Source organism: Ischnura elegans, chromosome 5, assembly GCF_921293095.1.
Source record: "Ischnura elegans chromosome 5, ioIscEleg1.1, whole genome shotgun sequence".
Classification (NCBI taxonomy): Eukaryota; Metazoa; Arthropoda; class Insecta; order Odonata; family Coenagrionidae; genus Ischnura; species Ischnura elegans.
In genome coordinates, this window is record NC_060250.1 from 133,835,365 (window position 1) to 133,859,651 (window position 24,287).

The window sequence follows — 24,287 nt, forward strand, 5'->3', positions numbered from 1 at the left end:
GAACTTCCATGGCAGTCATAATACTTGACCACTGGGTACTTAAGTTATACCTTCAATTAATTTGATCGCATCGTCAAGAGAGATTTTTGAATAATTATCTTCTCCGAGGCTTTGGGGGTGATCTATCCCCCCATCGTTACACTGCTGGATAAACCTGTGCATATAACTCCAATGGTCTATTGTCTATTAACCCAGGAAAGGGCTTGCAGGGTGTATATCACCCCATGGTTCTTCTTTTTTAATAAATAAATTAAAACTGCTATCATGGCTTTTATGCCTGCTCACAGTCCTTATATACAGAACACCTGATACCATTATCCCATTATAAATGTTTATGTGCATGTGGTTGACTATATTGATGTAAGTATGATTTAACCCGTGCTATATCCCTGCAGTGTTAAATTAAGTCTTATAAGAATGATTTGTTTGTCTTTTTAGTGATGTAGTGAAAGCCTTGATTCATTTTTTTTAATGTGGTCATTTAATAATTTATCATATGTCTTCAGTTTTTGAGCAATTATTAATACTTGTATTTAACCTGCATTATGCGTACGTGCATCCCATTGCTGACAAGAACCTACCAGCATTGTTGGATTACTTAGTATCTTGCACATTTATTTTGGAAGTGAAAACCCCCTGTTTAAGCATAAACATGAATGGCATGTTTCTGTTGTGAAACACAGGAATGATTTTGGCTTAATGCACAACCAGAATTATATTCATTAGTAATTTAAAGGTGTCTTTTTTTGATAAAGACATGTGAGATAAATTTTGGTGTAGTGGTTATCGTTAATCACGGCAGAACTTATGCTTTTGGAAAAGCATTCAATGTTGTTAGAACTGATGAAAGCTGTGGTTCTAGTGTAATGATTCTATTAATCATGATTTAAGATTTTGCTAAACGATGATATTCAAGATTGTTAGAACTGATAAAAGATGCAGCTCTGGTATATGTAGTTGTTGTTCTGATAATCATTACTAAAAACTTTAGAGCTTTTCAATACCTATTCAAGATTATTAGATCGGAAGGAAGATGTGAAAAAGTATGATTACAGTTCCTATGGCTTTGCTTAAAAAGAGCCTTGAACTGTAATTTCTGTTCACATAAATTATTTATTAAGAAGTCGGAATTCAGATTTTAAGTGCATACTACCTTATGAAATTACCATATTGGATGTATGTATTTGTATTTCCAATTGAATTAGATTGAAAAATGTTCAACTGAATGGTTCAGTTGAAAATTTCCAATAGGGAACTTCTTGAAGCGACATGAGGAGGTAGAGTAGGCTCTACTTGTCCATCAACATCAAGAGGTCAATAATACAAAGATCATTATTTGGTTTTAAAAATTTAGGAATGAATATAATAAAACTTTTATTACAGGAATAACAAATATTAATACAATGATCCATCTTTCACAAAAACAATCACACACTGACAAGCACATAAATTTTGAACGACTTAGGCAAGTAAACATCATAGAAGATCATAATAAAATGAAAAAGGTAAATGGAAACACTCAATAAAACACGAAAATTCTGAGGTTTTGTAAGTGCTAAATTCCACAAGTGATGGTGAAACTCACAGCACCACAAGCTGCTCAGCATATGCCTAAACTGAGAAAACATTTTTATGTTGAAAACACTGACTTACTCTGGGATTATGCATTTCATGGAACAACATACCAAGAGTAGCAGATATAAAAGCTTCACTGATACTGTTGTCGGCGACGAGCAGCCCTCTGTTTATCGAAACGCATCTCCATTTCTTCTAATACTTTTGGTGTGTACCTCACAACAAGCTTCACAGAACCTTGAGCAGCTTTCAAAAGCTCCACAGCTTTTTCATGGTTCTCACCCTCTACAGACTATATATGAAAGAAAAAAAATCAAAATTTCAAACAGTTAACTTAGTTCATAACTATTAGATCCCACACTGACAACAAACAGGAAACAAATACAATTGGGTGCTCTCATAAAATTTTAATAGTAATTTTTTTACATGTATAGATAAGTAAATTAAAGTCATAAACCTATGCAAAATACGACTTTAAAATACTCAGTATTCTTGTTGCTACAGAGCTTCAAAGTTTGCGAAAATTAAAGAATTCTTTTGCGTAACAGGAATGCCATGTGACGTCAAAATGCGAGCAAGCAGATTTGCTCCATGGCAATAACAAACAGTAACGATAAAAACAAACAGCTACGATGATACTGATTCATAACTTGAAGGGTGTGTCAAAAAGTTGTGAATAGTTTTAAAGATTTTACAGTGTACATATTGCACAATGGCTGATTCCCACTTTGTAAAGGTGCAATCTGGGAACATTCTGAAGGTAGATAAATGCATGGTTGCTGATTTCTTCATGGGCAATGAAAATTTCTTGCCGCGGAGTAGAGAATCCACTAAATTGAAACATAAGTTAAATCAACTATCTCGTTTGCCTGTAATCCAGAGCTTGGTTTGTATATCATTTAGCTACTGTCATTTACTCATTGCTTTTAATGTGTACTGGGTACAATACTGGAATACATATGTGTAGTTAATGTTTTGGAGAAATACAACGAAACATACTTGATACCAATTTACTTAGCATTCCTAAGGTCTGGAAGAGAGACAAATGGTGATTCAGCAGTAGGATAGAACGTTCAACAGAAAAGAAATTTCGGTGTTTGCACTGTTGGGGCTAAGGTGACACCAGAACATAAAGTGAGAACAAAAATCCTATACTGCGTAAATCGTAGTAGATAAGGAGGATAAAAAAGTAATAAGTGCTATTTGTTAAGATTGCGCTGCATCTTCCAGTATGCATAAATTCTTTAAACCTGTCAATTATTCAGTATAAATCTTTCACATGACTGATAATGATATTCACATGTATTGCTATGAAAAAATAAAATGTACAGGGAAAAAGGCACTAAGAGATACATAGGTTTTTCTATAACTGGGACAGATAGTCCCAGTAAATAGTAAGGTGTAGATAAATGATACAGGCACCAAGTTAACTTATTGTTTACTGGATTCAGCAAACATGGCGATGGGTCGTTTGGAGCACAAGATTACCATACACTTTTCAAAGTCGAATTTTACGAATAAAACGCAAGTCAGAGAAGAACTACTTTCACTGCAATTGTCAGGGCAGAGGATATTTTTTTATCTCATAATCATCCATTTTCAGTGGAATTCCCAACTATATTAGACTCCTGCTTAGAATATTATCCATACGGGAGGTCCTCTCATACACCAAATTCAGAATCATATGTGGAATCAGATTTATTTTTGGATGAGGAATCAGTTTCAAGAGCATCAGATCATGTAAAAGATTCGATGTCATACAACGAGTTTTGTGAAGAACACCATAAATGAGGATATAGGGCGAGAGGAAATAAAATATTCGAAATTATAAAAAGCATATGCAAAATCAGCTCAGATTGTATGGCAAATCCATCACAAGTCATCCACTCCACCACTAATACCTCGAATACTAGAAAGTATTCGATATTCGTGACCTCAAATAATTATGCTAAGGTATGACATTAAATACTTTGAATTTCGTATTTGCCATACACTGTCACACACACGTCATGGGTAGTTGACTCGGAAAAATGTAGAGAACTCTTGTCGTTTAGTGCAGCGGTCTCCAAACTACGGCCCGCTAAGGGTTTTCATCCGACCCGCGCACTTGTTTCAAGTTGCGCGCGATTCTCGCCCGTTTAACTCTGTGAGACGCCGATAGGAGTATTGCAGCGCTGTACTACACGTCAAAGTCGCCTTCAACTGCTCATAAATGAGAAATATGCCACCGGATACTTCAGTAGACGTTGGTATCGAATACTTCAGTCATTGGAAAATTTGCTATCCGGCCCGCGGGGCGATTTGGGACTTGGAATGTGGCCCTCGTGGCCTAGTAAATTGGAGACCCCTGGTTTAGTGCATGCAGCATCATTTTAGGCAAGTCGACGAACTACATCAAATTTGCAGATTACAGCGGTGAAAAAGAGTTCGACAAGGGAACCGAAAATGATTGGGTGAAAAAATCCAAAAAACCCCCACCAGGAGAACCTCAGTGCCGTGGGATAGTAACAACGTAACACAATTACCAAAATCTGCAACCCTCTCCATCCATCAGGCCTTGGCCCCTCCTCTCACGCTTTCCTCCTCTTTGAAATCAAACAAAAGGCCCCAGCTCGCACAGGGTTCATATTACGAAGACCATAAATCAAAAGCTTCAAAAGAAAATATCAAGTGACAGGAGAGTATAATAGAATCGTGTTTCACCCTTCCCTCTTTCTCCCCCACTGACCTTTTTCTGCCTGCCTGCTTAGGAGTTCCCCATTTCTGGAGGTCAACTGCTGCATAAGTCATCTATTAGCACAAAAGGTGTCTAACAATGACTTTCGGCAATTGATATTACACCTTTGCTGGCTTGAAATATTAGTAATGTGCGCATAATTAAAAATAGTTTAACCAATTTACGTGAGAAAATAAATGTCGGAAAGACAAAGAAATACGACGGGGACTTAGTATTCTGGCGAAACTCGATATCCTCGCAGCTGAGCTTCTCGGAAGTTGATGCAGTATTTTTTTCCAAAAACATATATCAAGTTACAATTTATGAGTTATGCTATAAACCTCTATTGTCACGGTCGAAGCGATATTTTCTTAGGATATTTGGTTTCTCCTGGCTAGCAATTCAAATTCATCTGCTATCTCGTGAGAACTTCAAAAGATGGACTGGAAATAATTGAAGAAGAAAATCCGGTGGAGAAGCATGAGTATTTTGCAAAACGCCTCGGATTGTGCGCACTTGAAAGTACATAGTAGTGTAAATGTAGCAGTCCATCCATTGTAGCAGTGTAAATGCTGAGACGGTATGCAATCATTTTTTCGCGAGATGGTGTGTCCCCTTAGGATATTTGAAAGAGATGTTAGTTGAATCTACCATATGCCCAAATTGTTTCTCGGTCATTCCATGCCAAATCATCACAGCTCCCAACCCGACCGTCTCAGATATGCTTGAAATTTGGTAGGAAGTTTAAGCACATGAAATTGGACTCATAAGCAAAATTTTAACCCTCAGCTATACACGGTATTCATACATCAGGGTTGAAAACATAAAAAAATTGCAAAATTTTTCCTCGCATGCTCTAGAAAAATAAATCATAACTTTGCTAATAATTGTGGTAGAAACTGCCTGTTGGTCTCATTTTAAAGCTAAAGGAATATTTTTTATGTAAAAAATGTTCGATTTTAAGATACCGATTTTTTAAATTCCGAGGTCACACCATGTGACCTTTCACATCCTTCTTTACTTGTTCCATATATTTTATTCGACGTCTTTGTTTTCCGTTCTTGCCTTCCACTTGTCCCTCGACGATTGTCTTCATCAGGCCATCATGTCTCAAGATGTGGCCTATAAGGTTGTTCCGTGTTCTTGTTAAGGTTTTCATGAGGCTTCTCTTCTCTCCCACTCTTCTTAGGACTTCCTCGTTACTAACTCGGTCGATCCATTTGATTTTCATCATTCTTCTGTAGCACCACATTTCGAAGGCCTCTATCCTTGCTTTCTCCGCTGCAGTCATTGTCCATGCCTCACTTCCGTATAGGAGCATACTCCAGATGTAGGTTCTTATAAATTGTTTCTTTACTTCCATATTTAAGTTTCCCTGTAAGCAGGTCTCTCTTTTGGTGGAATGCTCTCTTCGCCTGGGCTATTCTGCTGATAATTTCTTTCTTATTTCTCCCATCACATCTTGCTTGTGTACAATATACACATTTTTTATACCATTAGTGCATCCACACCATTACCTGGAAATCCTTTGTACATTGTGTACAAATTGTACACTAAATTTTCATTTGACATTGTATGCTCTTCCTGTATAAAACATTCATCAGACAAGTTCAAAATTGTCTAGCTCTCTCTGTTTCTGTAAGTGAACTACTAGCCTGGTAAGCAAGGTCAGTCTTGCTCGAGCTTCTGTGGTGTTCACGTTTTTTTCAAGGGACTAGTGCACTGCATGTAATGTACACACTCCATGTATTCATTCTTTTCATCAGAATCTAAAATTATTACTGGATTGGTGTAAATTAAACAAGCTAATGGAAGACCACAGTATTAATTTGTCCACTTATAAACATTACTTGGCAAATATGATGTGCAATCCACCCTAAGTGAAGTGTCGGTTCCCACAATGTTCTGAATGTGCAGGATCTAATAATGTGAAGACAATATTGGAAGAAGTACTAGAAGATAATGCCATTGAAAATATTACCTTAAAACAGTGGATAACATAGTTAGTTATTTCAGACTGTTTGTAACACAATATAATAGCTGTACATACAATTCAAAAGCATCTTTTTAAATTTCTTATATGTACAGTACATGCAAAATGTAAGGAAGGTATATTATTTAAGTATACCGGGACTAGCTGCGGCGATAACTTTTACAGGAGTCACCCGCAATGCACAATCGTGTGAAAAATCCACAGAGGAAAAATAATTCGCCTTGACCGGGATTCGAACCCGGATCCCTCGATTTCCGGCCGAGTGCTTTAGCCAGTTAAGCTACCGAAGCGTCATTCTCCCCTGTGGAAATTTGTGGACTATACCGGACAGGGTGGAGCCAACCCAATGGTTCTTCTTACAACCAACAGCAGGTACAACCAGTCCCAATAAAATTTAAGATAAATTTTTTTTAGATACTCAAGGTCAAAGGTCACATGGTGTGACCTCGGAATGAAAAAAATCGGTATCTTAAAATCCAACATTTTTTACATTAAAAAATGTTCCTTTAGCTTCAAAATGAGACCAACAGGCAGTTTCTACCACAATTACTAGCAAAGTTATGATTTATTTTTGTAGAGCATGCAAGGGAAAATTTTGCGTATGAGTCCAATTTCATGTGCTTTAACTTCCTACCAAATTTCAAGCAAATCTGAGACGGTCGGGTTGAAAAGTCCGCTTTTCTGTAATGATTTAGCATGGAACGACCCTTCCATAAAATTAAAATATTCTATTAATCAGCTAAATTCCTGTTTGAATCCTTTAAAGGAAATCACAATTACTTGCCAAAATCTTGGGTTTCCTGCTGCACAGGCAACCTTGTCAAACATTTCCACATTCATCGTTTTTTTTGTCCATCCCCTAGAAAAACGATAGATATAGGTTCCATTGTGTACCTTTTTATTTATACATTCATCAAGTGAAATAGAAGAAGAAACATACTTTTAATAGGCTTTGCGCAATTCTAGCATTCGAGGTATTCGAATATTCGAGCAATGAATTAATATTCGAATTCGATATTCGAGTTCGAGAAATATGCTATTCGACCTAGCTTTAGTATTCTCCCTTTGAAGGTAGGTTTGCACGGAGTAATTATGAATTATTCTGCAGTGCTCCCTTCCCTCCTGATATACTCCTTTGACTCTATATAAAATCCTGTTTCCTTTCCTCCTCTTTCTTGTTTACCCAACATTCTTCCCTCTAACACTGTTTTCAACATCCCCTCTCTGCTCAAAACTCACTACATCCATACCTTCTGAATCCTCTGTAACTCATCTAGAAATAGCCTCTCCTCGCCCACCATAACCTGCACAAAACTTGGTACTGCTTGCTCTCAATTAAAGCAAAACTATGAATAGTACATCATTGTGCAGTATTTTAATGAGTATATAAAGGATTACAGTCATGGAATTAAAAAAAAAATCAGCTCCTGTACTATGCTTTGCTGTTACCTGCTAAAAATGATGAAAAATTGAACATTTGCCCACATTAAGTTTGTATAAATGCATTAAACATTAAGTTTGTACAAATGAAACAAGTTTTTTGTCCCATTCATCATCTAGATTGGTGTTTCATCAAGTTGTAAAAAAATGCAATCGCTAGGTATTAATAAAATGGCAGTAATCACATTAAAGAGAAGTATCAGCATCAGTGTTTAAAAGCTAGTTACATATTCTGTGCCCCAAATGACTTTAAGCCATGACATACATCTTAAGCCGGTGCCACATGGTCAAATTTGCACCAAGTGTTTAAAAGCTAGTTACATATTCTGGGCCCCTAATGACTTTAAGCCATGACATACATCTTAAGCCGGTGCCACATGGTCAAATTTGCACCAAAATTTTTGGACCAAAGAGAAGGAGTTGGATGGCGACATTCCCATAAATTATTGACATTAATTGACGATGAGTGAAGATATTTTCATGACCCTTATCAGCAAGGTTGAGAACAGAATAAAATGCCAGGATACAAACGTGAGACAGTTTATTCGCGCAAGGAAAATGTTATCAATAAATGATGGACATTGTAGCTGAAATGATGTTATGAATAGTGCTGTGAACGTGCATTGAAATCACATTTTTTCTCTCCTAATCGAGTAGTTGCTAATATGAAGTCCTCATCCTATAATCATAGTGATCAAAATGGGCAGCTGTAGTGTTTCACAGGTAGTCATTTCTCCAGCTTCTCGCTTGCTCGGAATCGCATGTCAACCACATAGCTAACCTGTAGAATTTCGGCCTTGATGCCTTATGTAAATTTTGTATTATTTTTCTAAACACCTCTTCTAGAATTGCGGTTCTAATAAATCGCCTCCTTCTAATTGAACATAACTATTACAATAAACTCGATTGTTTCTGGCTTTACTTTGTGAAAATCCATTCTGAACAATAAAAAGTTATGGTACTTATTCACACGATTTATTCAGTTACCATGTGAAAAAGTACCATAACTTTTTATTGTTCATAACTATTACATATTTCCTAGCTGAGTGTTTGTGTGTCCCAGCATTTTTACCCTCTGATTTCTGGCTTTTTTCCATCTACCACAGCACCATTTTCCTCATCCCTTTTCTATCATGTGTTCCTATCCCTTTCTTTCCTCACCTGTGAATTTATTTGTATGCTTGGGGGCATTTAAGGCATTGTGTGAATGAATGAAGTAGTGTATCAGCCATATTGGCTTATTTGCTGGCCTCGGTGGTGGCGGGGTAAAGTCCTCACCTGCCGAACAAGAGGTTGCGGGTTCGAGTCCCGCCAGGGTAAGTTTCCGCTGTCCAGGCATTGATTGTTCGTGAACATGTATTTGTTAAAACTGTTGAAAAGCCCCGATGTAAAGCCGATGTCCCACGGTCAAATTTGCGTCAAAATATTTTGATCAAAATTTGATGCAACTGACGCGCACCCTGTCCCACGGTCAAAATTTTGTCCAACTGGCTTTTGGTCCTATCGTTTGTACAAATCACCGATTTGTACAAATGAATAGGACAGGTTCTAAATTTTCATCCAATTGAATGAAACCAACCAATCACGGGGCCTTTGACAAAAAAGCATCGCCATGCGCTGACACACAGGCCAAATACGATAAACTTATTTATCGTCTGCATGAGTATTTTAATTAATAATTATGTATATTATGGACACAAAAATAAACTTTGTTGTATTCCACACAGTATGCATTAAAAACCCAACCGGTTTCCACCTTTTCAGGTCGTTATCTTAATCGTAAACCTCTAGATAAGGACCTGAAAAGATCGAAACCGGTTGAGTTTTTTCATTAGTATTGTATGGAATACTAAAAGGTTGAGTTTTAAATTTATAATATCACCATACCACGAAGTGAATTCACAAAACATTATTTCAAATTTATATATACGTTCGTGATCGTCTATTTCATCGCCTGGTGTGGCCCTAAAGGTAAATATAAGCAAAAATTTGTCTTAGTGATAGGCGATGGAAGCTCTCAACTAGGAAATCTGTAATAATCAGTTGATCTTAAATAGAAAGGAAGCGATCTTTAGAATCGCAATCCCAGGAGGGATGTTTTGGAAATAATGAAAGATTTACTTAAGGTATCGAGGCCGAATTTTACGCTTTATGGAAGGCATACAATGCGAGCGAGCAGCTGGAGAAATGACTCATATGAACTGACGATTGTACCTGTGAAACACTACAGCTGCCCGTTTCTATTACTATGGTTATAGGATAAGGACCTTATTTTATAAACTGCTAGATTAGGAGAGAAAAATGTGATTTAAATGCACGCTTACAGCACTATTCATAACATCTCCTCAACCACAATGTCCATCATTTATTAATAACATTTTCCTCGCGGGAATAAACTGCCTCACGTTTGTATCCTGGCGTTTTATTCTGCCCTCAACCTTGCTGATAAGGGACATGAAAATATCCTGACTTGTCGTCAATTATTATCGATAATAAACGGGAACATCGGCGACCAACTCCTTCTCCAACATGTTTAGCATGCTTATTCCAACGCTTTCATACCCCTTTTCCAGCCAAGGCCAAGTTCAGCATTCCTTCTGTTTTCTTTTTTTCGCATCTTTAATGTTCAAGAGGCCTGTTCAAACAATTTCGCCTGCTTAAAAAGAAAGAATCCTCCACCTCCACAAGTTTCCTAGTTGTTTACATAAATATCGTCTTTCGTTTGTTTTTGATCAAAATGAGATGCATCGTGGGACACCCCCAGTCCAGTTGTATCAAAATATTTGCATCAACATTTTTGGACAAAAATTTTGATCAAAATATTTTGACGCAAATTTGACCGTGGGACATCGGCTTAAAGGCCAGCACGAGCTGTTTTCGGTGGCATGAAAATAATTAAATAAATTTCACTTGGGCTCAGCGTGCCCCGAAATGGCCCGGCCAGCAACCCCAGGGAGGTTCCCAGGTTTTTGTTTGTGGGAGGTTTGCGTCCCAGTCAGGCTGCATTTTCACCCTCTGATTGCTGGCTTTTACCACAGCACCATTGTCCTCATCCCTTTTCTATGTTCCCATCCCTCTCTTTCCTCACCTGTGAATTTATTTGCGTGTTTGCGCTTAAGGCATCGTGTGAATGAATTAAGGGGAATTTTTGAATTATAATGCTCGTGCAGATGATAAATAAGTTTAACATGAGTGTCAGTGCTTGGATATGCTTTTTTGTCAAAGGCCCTGTGATTGGTTCGTTTCATCCCATTGGAACTTGAAATGGAATTGGAAATTTAGAACCTGCCCTATCCATTTGGACCAAACTGATTGGACCAAAAGCTAGTTGGATGAAATTTTGACTGTGGGTCGGTGCATACCCATTGTATCAAATTTGGATACATATATTTTGATGCAAATTTGACCATGGGACACCGGCTTTACATCCATGAAAGGGAAAAGATTGAATGGAAGCATCAACACATACCACACCATTCACAGAGAGAAGTTGGTCGCCTCTCTTCAGACCACCATGTCGATCGGCCACACCACCAGGAATTATACGAGAAATGTAAATGGGGGAGTTCTGTTCCTTGCCTCCCATCACATTGAACCCCAGGCCTTCTTCTGTCTTTGGAAGTTCCACCACGCGAGGGTGAGCATGTCCCTCAGAGGCAGCAAATGCCGCCACAGTTGCCTGTCAGCACACAAACAAACAATGTAAGGGGTCGGGTGGAGTCAAGAGAAAAGCACAATATAAAAGTTCACATCTGTGAGAGCTACTGCAAAAAAGAAGGCTGAAGACCTATATTCTATCTTAAGAAAAAAACAAAAGTAAATTCAAAGAAAAAAAAACTCATGAAATTGTAGTGCATAAAATGCTCACTATGGATAAGAATTTAGACCAGGTCCACAGCTAAGAAGTTAAATTGGAGGAAATTCGTCTTTCATAATGAAACAGACGATGCAGTAATTTTTCATACGATGCTTATTAAAGCTCACCAGTTTCAATGTGTTTCACTCCCTCAGACAAATCTTGAAAATGATGTGAGATACGTTGGAAACCTAAAGCTTTAATATACATAATGTGGAAAATTAATACATTGTTTCTCTTCTTATAAAAGACTTTAAATATCCACAAAATGACTAAAATACATCATATGATTTCTAACACTACCTGATGAAGAATGAGTATAGAGTATAATTGCCTCCAAAATCAGCAAACCTTTTTCATGATAAAAAATGAGCTAGCTGCAATAATAATGTAATATAATATATAATAATAATATAATATCTTTATTGTTCTGTAGGTCATACATGCGACATAGAACATTGTCAGGGAGGACATCAAAACATACATGTTGTCATAAACTATCAGACAAAAATTCATTTACATTGTAATAACCCTTAAGCTGTAGAAGTTTTTTTAATTCTGTCTTAAAAACATTGGTATTTGAAATATGTTTTATACTCATTGGCAATTTGTTAAAAATAAGCGAGGCAGAGTGATGTGGACCTCTTTTGGCACATAATTGTTGTAAGATATGTATATTTTCATTCCCACGGGTCAGATAGGCATGAACCGAGGAGTTTGGTAAAAATAAGGTAGGGTTCTTTTTTACAAATAATGCACAGTAAAAAATGTACATACTTGGTAGTGTCATTATATTATATTTTAGAAATAATGGCTTTCCAGGAGACCTGATGGACACATTTGCCATCACTTTCAAAGCTCTTTTTTGCATAGAGAATGCCCTAGCAGAAGCACTTGTGTTTCCCCATAAAACTACACAATAAGCCAAGTGAGAATGAATTTTGGCATAATATATCAATTTCAGTATTTCTAATGAAGTAGTTGGAGCCAATTTACGAATCATATATATTCCCGTTGCCATTTTGCTAACTAAATCCTCAATATGATATTGCCAATCAAGGTTTTCAGTTAATTTCAACCCTAAAAATTTTGTAGAGCTAGACTGCTGAATGGCTGTTGATGAATTAGTCTTAAGTAGAGGACTCGTTTCTGGAGGACTAATTTTGTGATGGACATTTAAAAAACATGTTTTATTTCCATTCAATTTTAAGTTATTACTTTTACACCAGCCAATCATCTGTGCTACTGATGAGCGTGCCATATCAATCACCTCCCCTGTCTTATTACCAAAACTCAGAGTAGTAGCATCGTCAGCATATAAATGACTTTACTCTGATGCAAATGAGATGGTAGGTCGTTAATAAAAATGATGAATAATAGTGGCCCTAGAATAGATCCTTGGGGCACTCCACAATTTGAAATAAGGACATCTGAGTAATTCTGATTAACATCTGACAACATTAGTGTTTAATTGCACTACCTGCTTACGATTAGTTAAATAGGATTTTATCCAAGCAAAAGCATTGCCATTAATTCCGATTTGGACAAGTTTACTGTACAATATGCAATGGTTAACAGTATCAAATGCCTTTGTTAAATCATGAAAAATCCCAATAATTGCTTTCTGGTTGGCAAGACCTAAGATAATGTCATTAACAAGCTGAAAAACAGCAGACATAGTTGACTTGCCTTTAATAAAGCCATGTTGGGAGAGATTCAATAAATTAAATTTACACAGATAGACAATGATACGGTTGTAAAAGAGTTTTTCAGAGATTTCCGAGAAAACAGAAAGTAGTGCTATGGGTCTATAGTTATTTAAGTCACTCAAAGATCCCTCTTTATGAATTGGGCATAACACAGAAAATTTTAAATTTGTCGGAAAATGACCATTGCAGATTGATAAATTGAAGATATCCGATAGAGGGGTAGAAATAATTTTAGCAGCTAGCTTAATAATGGACATAGGTACCCCATCACTTCCGACAGACCATTTATTAGCGAGAGATTTTATGACATCTTCAACCTCGGCAGGATCTGAGGGGCAAGGAAATATTGAGGCAGAAGTACTCATCACTTTGATAGTGGATGGAATGCTATCATCATTAACTTGACAGAACTGTTTATTAAAACAATTTGCTATGTTTTTGGGCTTTGAAACAGCAATATCCTTAAACTTTATGAAAGGTGGTGACTGTTGGGTGGGTTTATTATTCGTCTGCTGCTTAATAACATTCCATGCTGCTTTGCATGTATTATTAGATAAGGAGATACGCTGGTTGTAATAATTTTTCTTAAACTCCTTGATTTGGGTTTTATAATTGTGCAAAAGTACTTTATACTCATTATAAAGAGATGGATCAGAAAATTTACATTGACGATGTAAATCTCTTACTCTAATACTCATGTCCATCAGCTCCGAAGTGAATTTGACATTTTTCCTTTTACAGGTAGAATTTATTGTTTTTAAAGGAAAGGAATGGTTAAAATTTAATAAAAATTTGTTAAGGAAGGAGTTAAATTTAATATCAACATCAGAAATGTAATCTCGTCCTCCCAAATTACACATGCCAAACTCTTAAGAAATTCATCAACGCTGCTATCATTATAAAAACTATAGGTCTGTTAACCCTTTCCCTGCTGTTTAATCTCCGAAAACCTTCTCCTCACATGCGGCGAAAAGGTTAAAATGTGTTTTGTGGGCCCATGGAGCAGGTACTTCACTAATGGGCGAGGTACAACCTCCAAAAATCATGGCGGCAGACCACCGGAAAATGGCCATTTTAGCAAAGTTAACAAAATCGTTATTTTTCATCGCAGAAACACGGTTATAAGACGTACTTGATTGCTTGATTGGCAGGAGTGCGACGAAAACAATCATTTTTTGATGATCGGATCGATTGATTGATTTTCAAATGCAGTCAGAGCGGTCACTTTTTGGTAGGGAGGCCCTCCGCTGGTAGGGTCGATGAGACGGTCCTGCGTGGGTGAGCTTGTCAAGGAAAGGGTCCCGGATTAGCAACCCTTCAAAGTGCTTTTGCCAAGTGCATGGCAGGGAGGAAGAAAAAGTACTTTCACAGCAGTCTGCCGTGCGAATGTACGTTCACAGCAGTGAAAGGGTTAAGGCTCGATGGAATTATGCAATTGAGTAAGTGAGGGGTGTATTAGTTATAATAGTTATAAAATTCGGAAATTTTAATTCCATAACAAAAATCTTCATATCTCCTGACTTCTTCACACTTTATTTTTTACAATATCACATAAAATATGAGATCAGTAGGTACCAATAAAATACAAAATCCTTTAAATAAGTTTGATATCTTTAGAAAATGCATTTCATTACAATTCAAATATACTGAAACACAGAAAATTAGTTACAGTCAAATAGATGTCAAATTTTAACTGGCACATCAAATAGCAACAAAAACAGAAACTTATACAGCTTTGCTAACTTATTTGCAGAACTTAAAGACTCATCAATTCCAAATTTCCTTTAGCAAATTTGAAGTTAACAAATAAATATAATAATTATAAATAGAGATGGGTCGAATAGCAGATTTCTCAAACTTGAATATCGAATTCGAATAATAAAACATTGCTCGAATATTCGAATATCTTGAATTTCGAATACCTCGAATACTAGAATTGCGCAAAGCATATTATACGTACGTTTTTCCTTCTATTTCACTTGATGAATGTATAAATAAAAAGGTTTATACAGTGGAACACCGATCTATTGTTTCCGCATTCATCGTTCGCCGTTCCTGGTCCCAAATAAAGTTCCATAGAGACAATTTAATTTTCTCCCGCATCTATCGTTCCCCGAAGTATCATTTTCCCGCAGTGATTGTTTGAAGATTACAGTCCCATCCTATAATTTTCCTGCATCCATTGTTCGACGAAAATGAGACGAGGTGTTTACAATGTATTATTTGTGGCTAATGATGACAGACACAATTTGAATCTTCCCCTGGATATTGAAATACCATAGGGAGAACCACCTGAGTGCTGTGGGATAGTTACATTAGCGCATTTCCCAAGATGTCCCCTCTGACGCTTACCTCTTCTCCGAAATCAAACAAAAGGTCCCAGCAGGGATTGTATTACGAAAACTTTAGCTTCAAAAGTAAATATCAAGTTACACGAGAGCAAAAGGAACATTTTTCACACCTCCCCCTTTCTTGTCCGCTGACCTTTTTCAGCCTACCCACTTCGAAGTTCCTTGTTTCTGGAGGTCAACTACTGCACGAGTCACCTATTAGACCAAAAGGTGTCTAACAATGACTTTCGGCAAAAGGTATTATACTTTTAAAAGATTGAAATATTAGTAATGTGCACGAAATTAAAAAAAGAATGATACCAAGCACAACGTATTTCTAACGTTATTTTAGCAGATTAAGCAAGGAAATAGTCGCAATAATATGATGGTGATTTCTGGCTAATCTCAATATCCTCGCAGCTGAGCTTCTCAGCAGTTTATGCGGCATTTTTTTTGGAAAAAAGGACATCAGGTTACAATTTACGAATTATGGTACCATTCTAACCTGTCAGGGTTGCTAACGAAGCGATATCTTCTCAGGATATTTTGTCGTAGGTGCATTGATGCATTCAGCCAGGGGTCCGCGCATATGCAGTTTTTTTACTGAAAATTTATTATTTAACTATTATTTTTAAACTAAAACTTTATTATTTTAATGAAAATTTCGATCCTTTATCAACTTTTACGCGTCATTGCGGAGCCGTCATTTGGCATAAAGAAACAAAACTGTTGTCACGGGAAGCCCACATTCTTGTAGTCTTCGAATCCATGATGATCTTTCCGATGAGTGGAATGGTTCTGGAGCAGTAGCTCATGCGTAAAGGAAGGTACCCCGAAAGTCGCTATTTTTTCCGCCATTTTTAATTTTTTTGAGGGGTTTTGAGGGGGAAATCGGGGATTTTCGGATCTTTTTCCCACGATCAGTTCCCCACCTCATACAATATCTTTCCACCACTCTAACCCGCGAATTTAATGTAGTTCGTCAACTTGCCTAAAACGGCAGTGCATGCACTAAATGACTAGAGTCTTCTATGTTGCTTCTGAGTTCACTACCAACGGGACGACGTGTGTGCGACAGGGTATGATGCAAAATTCAAAGTATTCGAGGTATTTGAGATCGTACCTTAAGCATAATTATTCGAGATCTCGAATATCAAATACTTTCTAGTATTCGAGGTATTCCATTATTCGCAGATACTATTCGCACATCTCTAATTATAAATAAAATAATATAGATTCTAAAAATATATATAACTCCCATGTGAAAGAGGCAGACAAGATTCGCAAACTTTTCCCTGTCTATCCTGACCAGTGAAAACCCTATACATACAGGATTTACCATGCAAAAAATATTAGCAACATTTTTTAATGGTAGTCAATTACCTAATCCTTTATATTTAAATACAGAGGTCATGAATACTGCAAAAAATTGTTGATTGCGATTATATGGCAATATGGAGTTAGAATTTTTGGCACATGAAGGCCTTAATTCTCAAATGCTTTTCAAGTGAGAATCGTGACCTGAGAGAGTGATGAAAGCTCCAAGCTACAGATTTTTATAGAATATATACATTCACTAACTCACTGCTCATTTCAAACCTGAATAACAGCTACATATATTCAGCATGTTGCCTAAGGCCTACCTTTGCAGTTGCAGATGCTCTGATATCTTGGGAACCTTGTATATCTACTGTTTCATACACATGTTCATACACTTCACGAACAGCACACAAAAAGTCACTCTGCAGAACTTTCTGTAAAGCAGCAAGTTTAGTGGCAGGAACTTCACCACCTACAATGAAAATAAAAATTGCAAGAGATATATATTTTATTTCCAGCTCTCGGAACCTTTTAAAGATACAGTGAGTGAAATGATTTCTATCACAACACAACTGTAATTCAAAAATAGAATGGATATGTGGAGGGCAGGCTGTTTCAGTGCAACGAAAAGTCTTCACTCTTCTCCATTATGAAAGGGAAGCCTACACAAGGTTGTCATACCATTGCTAACACAAATCCCTGAATTTTCCCAGACAAATATTTTAATTTACGCTGAAATTTTCTCACCCTCCTTATGAATGAGTTGGAAACGCTCAAAATGCAGCGTTCACAATTTTTTATCATAACTTCCACAATAATGGGTTAAATCTAGCAAAACACAGTGAGAAATAAAGATAATAGATGTATTTATCATTAACAATCAGAAAACTTGTAAATACAGGCTAACTTTGAAAGACAATAACAAAAAAGATGCAGCGCTGCTGCGGCACCGTAAATCCAATGTTGTAACTAAATTCGTAAATCCATAAGAGGGTTAAGAAAAAAAATAATTAATCACCCTTAGGCTCATTTCAATATGGCATGCATGAGTTATATTTTCATTATAAGATACCCAGGATAGCTGCTGTAGTGACATATGTGAAAATGAGGGTGATAATTGACATTTCTCTGGGACACAAGGACAGCATTTGAAGGTTAAGCATTACACACATTTCCTGTCTGTCACAAACACTTTAGAGGGCATTTAGAGTGGGGCTGGAAAAGTCTTAGTTAATTTCCCCCGATAGAGATTAGTTATTACATATACATATTAAGTTTTGGGAGAGTGAGCTGGGAAAGTGGAAGATGGAGCCCATTATTTACTGTTCCTCAGACTTTGTACTGGAAAATGAGAGGAAGTTGTGAATATAGCATGTTGATGTAATTTTAGTAACGACACCAAAGATGCATTTAAACTTTGACTGCCAATGCTGCAAAGGGTAGGTCATGGTTGTCTGGCGTTACGTAGTCAAAATCTTCCCAATTTTTAAAGTAAGCCCTGACACAAGGAACTCTAATCATCTGCCACAGATCAAGTGAGGGAAAAACTCCACAAAGACAAGAAAAATAACGAACAGAAGAACAATTACATAAAAACTTCATTTAACTAGTACTTCAGGCATAAGTTATTCAAATTTAATAGTTTTGTCAGTAACAATAAGTATTTCAGTAATAGAAAATAACAACTTATATTCCACAAGGTGAACCATAAACATACAAGAAAATAAATTAAATGGTGAGAGTCGGCACAAAAAAAAATGCATCACGTCAAAGCTCGAGCGATGTTACTCTGACAATAGCCAATTTTAGAGGGAGTACCAGCTTGCACCTGGGCTATCTTGCAGTGGATGGTGGATGGAAGGGAAATCACACCAGCAAAGGAGGGGAAGTAATTGAAGGGAAGAGGTGGCTGGCTTGGAACTTGAGGCTGAGGTAACAGTCAGCTGACCAGCACAAAACTATCTTTTCTTCAAGTCAATTAAGTCAACAGTCAATTTTCCCTTCATAGCCCGGGTTGACAGGAAACTCCAGAACAGTACTCATAGTCCAAGCATGGTTGGGGAAACACCATACCCGGTGGGGATGACCCCCTTCACAATCTTCTCACAAGGAGACATTGCAAGAGTGACGTATGGGATCTGAACGCTGATTTTATTTTCAGAAACTATATAGGTAATGTAGAAAAAGTGTCACAGTTTTCTTCCACATAGGCCTGGGTTCAAGAGATATTCACATGTAAAGATTTCGCACACCCTGACTTCCATTGAGTAATCTCCTCCACAAGTACCACTGTGGCCGGGTGGGTTAGGGCACTGGTCTAGAAACTGATGGAGCTTGCATCTTGGGATCGAGTCCCAGTGACGGCTAATTATTTTCTCTGTTATAATTTTAGAAACCACTGTTGCAACCCATCCCCATTCGTTTAGTTTAGTTCCTACTTGATTTTTTTTGTTTCCATATTAGCTTATGGATTTTAAATGGAACTCAAAATCGAATTGTGCCACAAAGTATTAGGGGTGTACCAAGACGTGGAGGTACTGCTGGTGCTAGGCAGTTGCGCAAGAGATGCAATCACATAGGGACAATAAATGCCATCCACCATATATCCGTCATTACTTTTGGTTCCCTTCCTCCCTTCAGCCTAACTCATTGATTGCCTTCACTGGCAGTGCCAAAATTGTCATCAGGCAGTACATTTCGCCAAGGCATGTAAATTTTAGGGTAACCCCTTTTTTGATCAACATCATTAGTCGACAATCCTAAGAGTGGTTTGACACAGCCCTCCATTCCTCTCTCCTATCTGCTAGCCTTTTCATTGCGACTTTTTTCAAATAAAAAAACAGAATATCACCAAGGCCAGAGAATATACATTTTAATTTGGGGGAGGTAGTGCATGTAAAGGATAACCAAGTGTTAAATAAGACAACTTGGTCAAAAGCAACTAATGTGAAGGTGCTAGAGTTTAAGACATACCGTATATGTCTGAATATAGTCCCCCCTTTTTTTCCAAAAATGCCTGTGGTAAAAGTAAAGGGGGGGACTATATTCAAACTCATTTATTTAATTTTTCCCAAAACAAAAGCCTCAAAGTTAGGGGGGGGGGACTATATTCAGAGGGGGACTATATTCGGAGAAATACAGTATTTGTGTGCATTTGATGAAGAACATAAGATTTATTGGAAAAGGCATACAGACAGGATAATAAAGAGTTGGTGAGATTTAGAACGACTGTGAAACTAAAGAGGGATGTGAAACAGATTTCAATAGAAAATCAAATATTTTGAGTAGGCCAAGTCCAAGTATAATTCTCGTTGTTGTTTTCCGCAGTTCCCAGCTTTGCAGCTGTCTCCTGGGCGTTTCGTTTAGTAATGTTGGAGGCAGATTAGTTGCTCACATTTTACAGAATAAAAGAGTCATGGCATAATAATACTGGACAGGGAATTAGGGGATAGGGATATGGGAAGGGTTGAGGGCACATTTGGGGAGGCGGTGTTTTGGTTTCAGTGGAGGTTCGTAGTCCCAAAGATTTTTTAACAGTGCATTATTTGTTTTATCAAATGTAAGGGCAAATTTTTCCAGAGCAGATTTTAGTTTCGCTAGAATAGGAGTAATTTTGAGATCCTTTCTGATGTTTTGGTTCCGGATAAACCAAATGATTGCGCCAATGATTTTTCTGATGATTGTATTTTCTTCAAGTGAGTTGCCGCTGCATGCAGCCAAATCGGTGATGCATAGCTTAATAATGGTTTTATCGTAGCATTATACAGGAGTAATTTTGTCTTCATGGGCAGCGGCGATTTGGAGCACATTAGCGGAAACAGGGATGCATTTACTCCGATGGCTTTCTTGATACTATTTTGGATGTGGATCGCCCAAGTTAGTTGTTTGTCCATTTCAACTCCCAAGTATCGGGCAGACAGGTGTTTTGGGATTCTTTTATTTCCATAGAAGAGTTGTGGGCCATCGCCGGCTTTTGGGCGTCTGGAAAAACACACATGTTTGCACTTGGTGGCATTGACGGAAAGTTTCCAATCGGTAGCCCAGTTTTCATACTCGTCCAGGTGGTCTTGGATTAAATCTGCAGTCTTCTCCCGGTCTGAGCCCTGGGCAAGGATTGTGGTATCGTTTGCATACAAAACTAGGCTAGTATAGGGGGAGGTAGGGGTATCGTTTACGTAAAGGTTAAATAGAGTCGGAGAAAGGATTGCGCCTTGTGGGACGCTGGAGGTGATAGGAAGGAATGTTGATGTTGCGGTATTTACTTGGACAAAGAAGGAACGGCCAAAGGTAAAGGATTGGATGATTTTAAGAAGGTAGGTTGGTATCGGGAGAAAGGAGAGTTTGTGAATAAGGCCCAGGGTCCAGACTCGATTGAAAGCTGAGCTTCCAAATCGATGAAAACTGCATGCGAAACAAGCCTTGCATTGAATCCAGCGGTGATGTTTTCTGTGAGGCGGAGAATTTGATGGACCGTAGTAGTCTTGGGACAAAAACCAGTTTGTTCCAGGCGAATAATTTTCTCGTCATGGAGAATGACTTTTAAACGGTAATGAATAACGGCGTCAAATAATTTTCCCAGAGTATTAAGCAGGCTAATTGGGCGATATGATGACGTTTGCGTTGGTGGCTTGTTTGGTTTTTTTGAGTAGGCCTCATTGACTGGACATTGATATTGATTTTCATATACTACATATGTAACTTTAACATTGATTTTGACTTTTTAACTAATGTTGGAGGGGTGTAATGTTATATTAATGGATACCTGTTACCAAGCAGCAGAATGTTTTAGTTTTGGAATGGGTTGTCACAAGTTTATATGTTCTGGAATGATGAATTATCTGAGCCTGTGAGCGCTATTGAATTATTTCCTAGCTCTCTCTTTGTTGTCGATAACTGGGTATAGCTACCCGTGATTTCACTACATGGGTGATTACCAGTACTTGAGTCCATTTATCTACGTAATCCTTTCTTTACTTAGTGAATGATATGAAACTACCATGCTTGATCAAATTATGATTTGGAAGTCTTGACGCTCATTTTTCGCTCTCCACCGCTAGACATACTCTCATATACAACTCCTTATATTCCTTTCACAGTAAGTGCATAAATGAGGCTTTTTTTAAACGGGATTAACACGGACATAATGTGGTACTTTCCCCAAATACAGACATAATGACAAGTAAACTGCCTACGCCCTTTATGTTCAAATCGTAAAGAGTCATGGTTGAAGTTCATAATGATCAATATTATTAACATAGTAAATTGTGGCCAATTATTAGTTACTCACTTTTCTGCAACTTCTCCAACAGCTCTATCGACCTTTTGATATCTTGAAAAGAAAAGTAAAGATGAGTTAAGTTAGGATAATAAAACACACTTGATCACTAGAGAAGTCAAAATCATATATGTACATACCTCTAGCCAGAGTAAGAGGTTCACCTGCAGCTGCCATGTCCTATGAGTAAAAACGATAGGATTACAAAGTGAAATCTGAAGGATAAATACAAAAGAGGATACAATATTTCACCTATAATTAAACACCACAGAGAATATAATAAATAAATTATCTCTGCTGATAGTTGACCTCAAATTACGGAACTCCCATCAGCTGAAGCAGCACCGCATCACTTAGTTCCATATTTTGCCGCTTCGGCGCGTACTAGTGATGGGTCGATCATGAACGATTCGATCAAAAAGATTGAATCACTAGGTGAATCAAATGACTCATGATTCATTTCGTTAAACAAGTCGATCATCAATCATCAATCACTCCGACTTCCGGTTTCATATCAATCATCTCGGTTTCCGGTTTGATTCAAAATTTGGAACGACCGATGCTTAATCTCTTTTCGTCAGGGCAGAAATAGTTGTGATAAAATTAAATACTATGTTATGAAGAACTGAATACTTGTGTAATCTTTTTCTTAAATGTTTTCCAGCAGTTATCAGTATTAATAACACCAATACACGTAAAAGGAAAATATTAAGATGACTCCTGTAGGAGAACGTTAAGAAGTAGAAGTTAAAGCTGGTTATATTTTATTGTGCCGTTCATAAAATTATCCTGCAGATCAGATTCATGCATAGTGTGTGGTGTATTTTGTGTTATATTTTGATCAACTATAGTTAGAAATTATTTTATTAGTGTTAAGAAACTGTGGTAGTTTCGCCTTCCCAAATATTTTCATGACACTGCTTCCTTCATTTTTGCAATCTAATTTACTCATCTAGGAATTCACAATTAAAATAGAATATGAAATGATAATATGGATAGCAGTCAGCGTTACCAATGCTCTTCGCAGATGAGGCAGTATTTATTCGATTATTCAAAGTGATTTATTACATCCATTGATTGAGTCTTTCCGATCATGATTCCTTTTGAGTCTTTTCAATCATGACTCCTTTGAGTCTTTTCGATCATAGTGATTGAATCTTGATTTGAGTCTTTTCGATCATAGTGATTGAATCTTGATTTGAGTCTTTTCGATCATATAGTGATTGAATCTTGATTTGAGTCTTTTCGATCATAGTGATTGAATCAATTGATTGAATCACTTATGTGACTCGAGTCAAAATGATTGAATCACTAAAATGATCGACTTTGCCCATCACTAGCGCGTACTCTGCCGGCCATACGGCGATATCGAGCGCGTAGTCATGACCAAGGGACCAAGGCCCTTCCCTGTCATGACCATAGAAGACCTCTATTTTCATGACGCAGAGGGGTTGAGGTAACCTTAAAGTTTTATTGTCCTTGGTTTAAGCCATTTCCAAAAACCTTTCGCCATTTACTTACCTCTGATGAATAATGAAAGGTGGCAGTTTCTCACAGGGAAAATTGTGAATTATAATCAACTTACAACTAGTTTTTCGAACGTAGTTGAGTTGAGCACTAACTTGCATTGCGAGCTAGAGGTGGCACCATGGAAGGAGGAACCCTCCTCCTTCCATGGTGGCACCGCTCTTTTTCAGGAGCTGTGACAGTGAAAATGGAATTATATAAAATAAAGTCTTTAAGCCGGTGTCCCACGGTCAAATTTGCATAAAATATTTTGGACCTAAAATTTGTATGCAACGGGCCATGTCCACCTTTAGTACGAAATATTTATGGTGGCCATGCCGGGCATAACAATCATGGTCCTTACATTAAGGGCCATGATAACAATATAGGGAACTCTCAAGGTGCGAATGATAGGCGTATAGCGTGCCTATTATCACCTACGCCTATCACCTATATTATACGCAACTTGGGGAACTCAGCTCCGGGCTGTTATCCTGACGTCACGCGATTGCCACGCCACAGTGCCCAGGGTAAAAGCTCAACCCCCCTTCGCCGCGAATTTCTCGC

The 24,287-nt window shown here is 37.5% G+C and overlaps 1 protein-coding gene across 2 annotated transcripts; it reads right to left on the reverse strand.

Moving 5' to 3' along the window:
• Window positions 1–1,357: 1,357 nt before the first annotated feature.
• Window positions 1,358–22,588, reverse strand: LOC124159583 (protein lin-7 homolog C). 2 transcript variants are annotated; one of them, XM_046535486.1, is made up of 6 exons: window positions 22,524–22,588; window positions 22,355–22,394; window positions 22,227–22,268; window positions 17,263–17,411; window positions 11,194–11,403; window positions 1,358–1,867 (listed from the first exon to the last, which is right to left on the reverse strand). In XM_046535486.1, exons 2-6 carry the CDS (start codon window positions 22,389–22,391, stop codon window positions 1,709–1,711), a joined length of 597 nt encoding a protein of 198 aa, XP_046391442.1. In that variant the 5' UTR covers window positions 22,392–22,394; window positions 22,524–22,588; the 3' UTR covers window positions 1,358–1,708. The 2 variants fall into 2 exon arrangements, with proteins under 2 accessions (XP_046391442.1, XP_046391441.1); XM_046535485.1 differs by having other exon boundaries at window positions 22,467–22,575.
• Window positions 22,589–24,287: the final 1,699 nt, after the last annotated feature.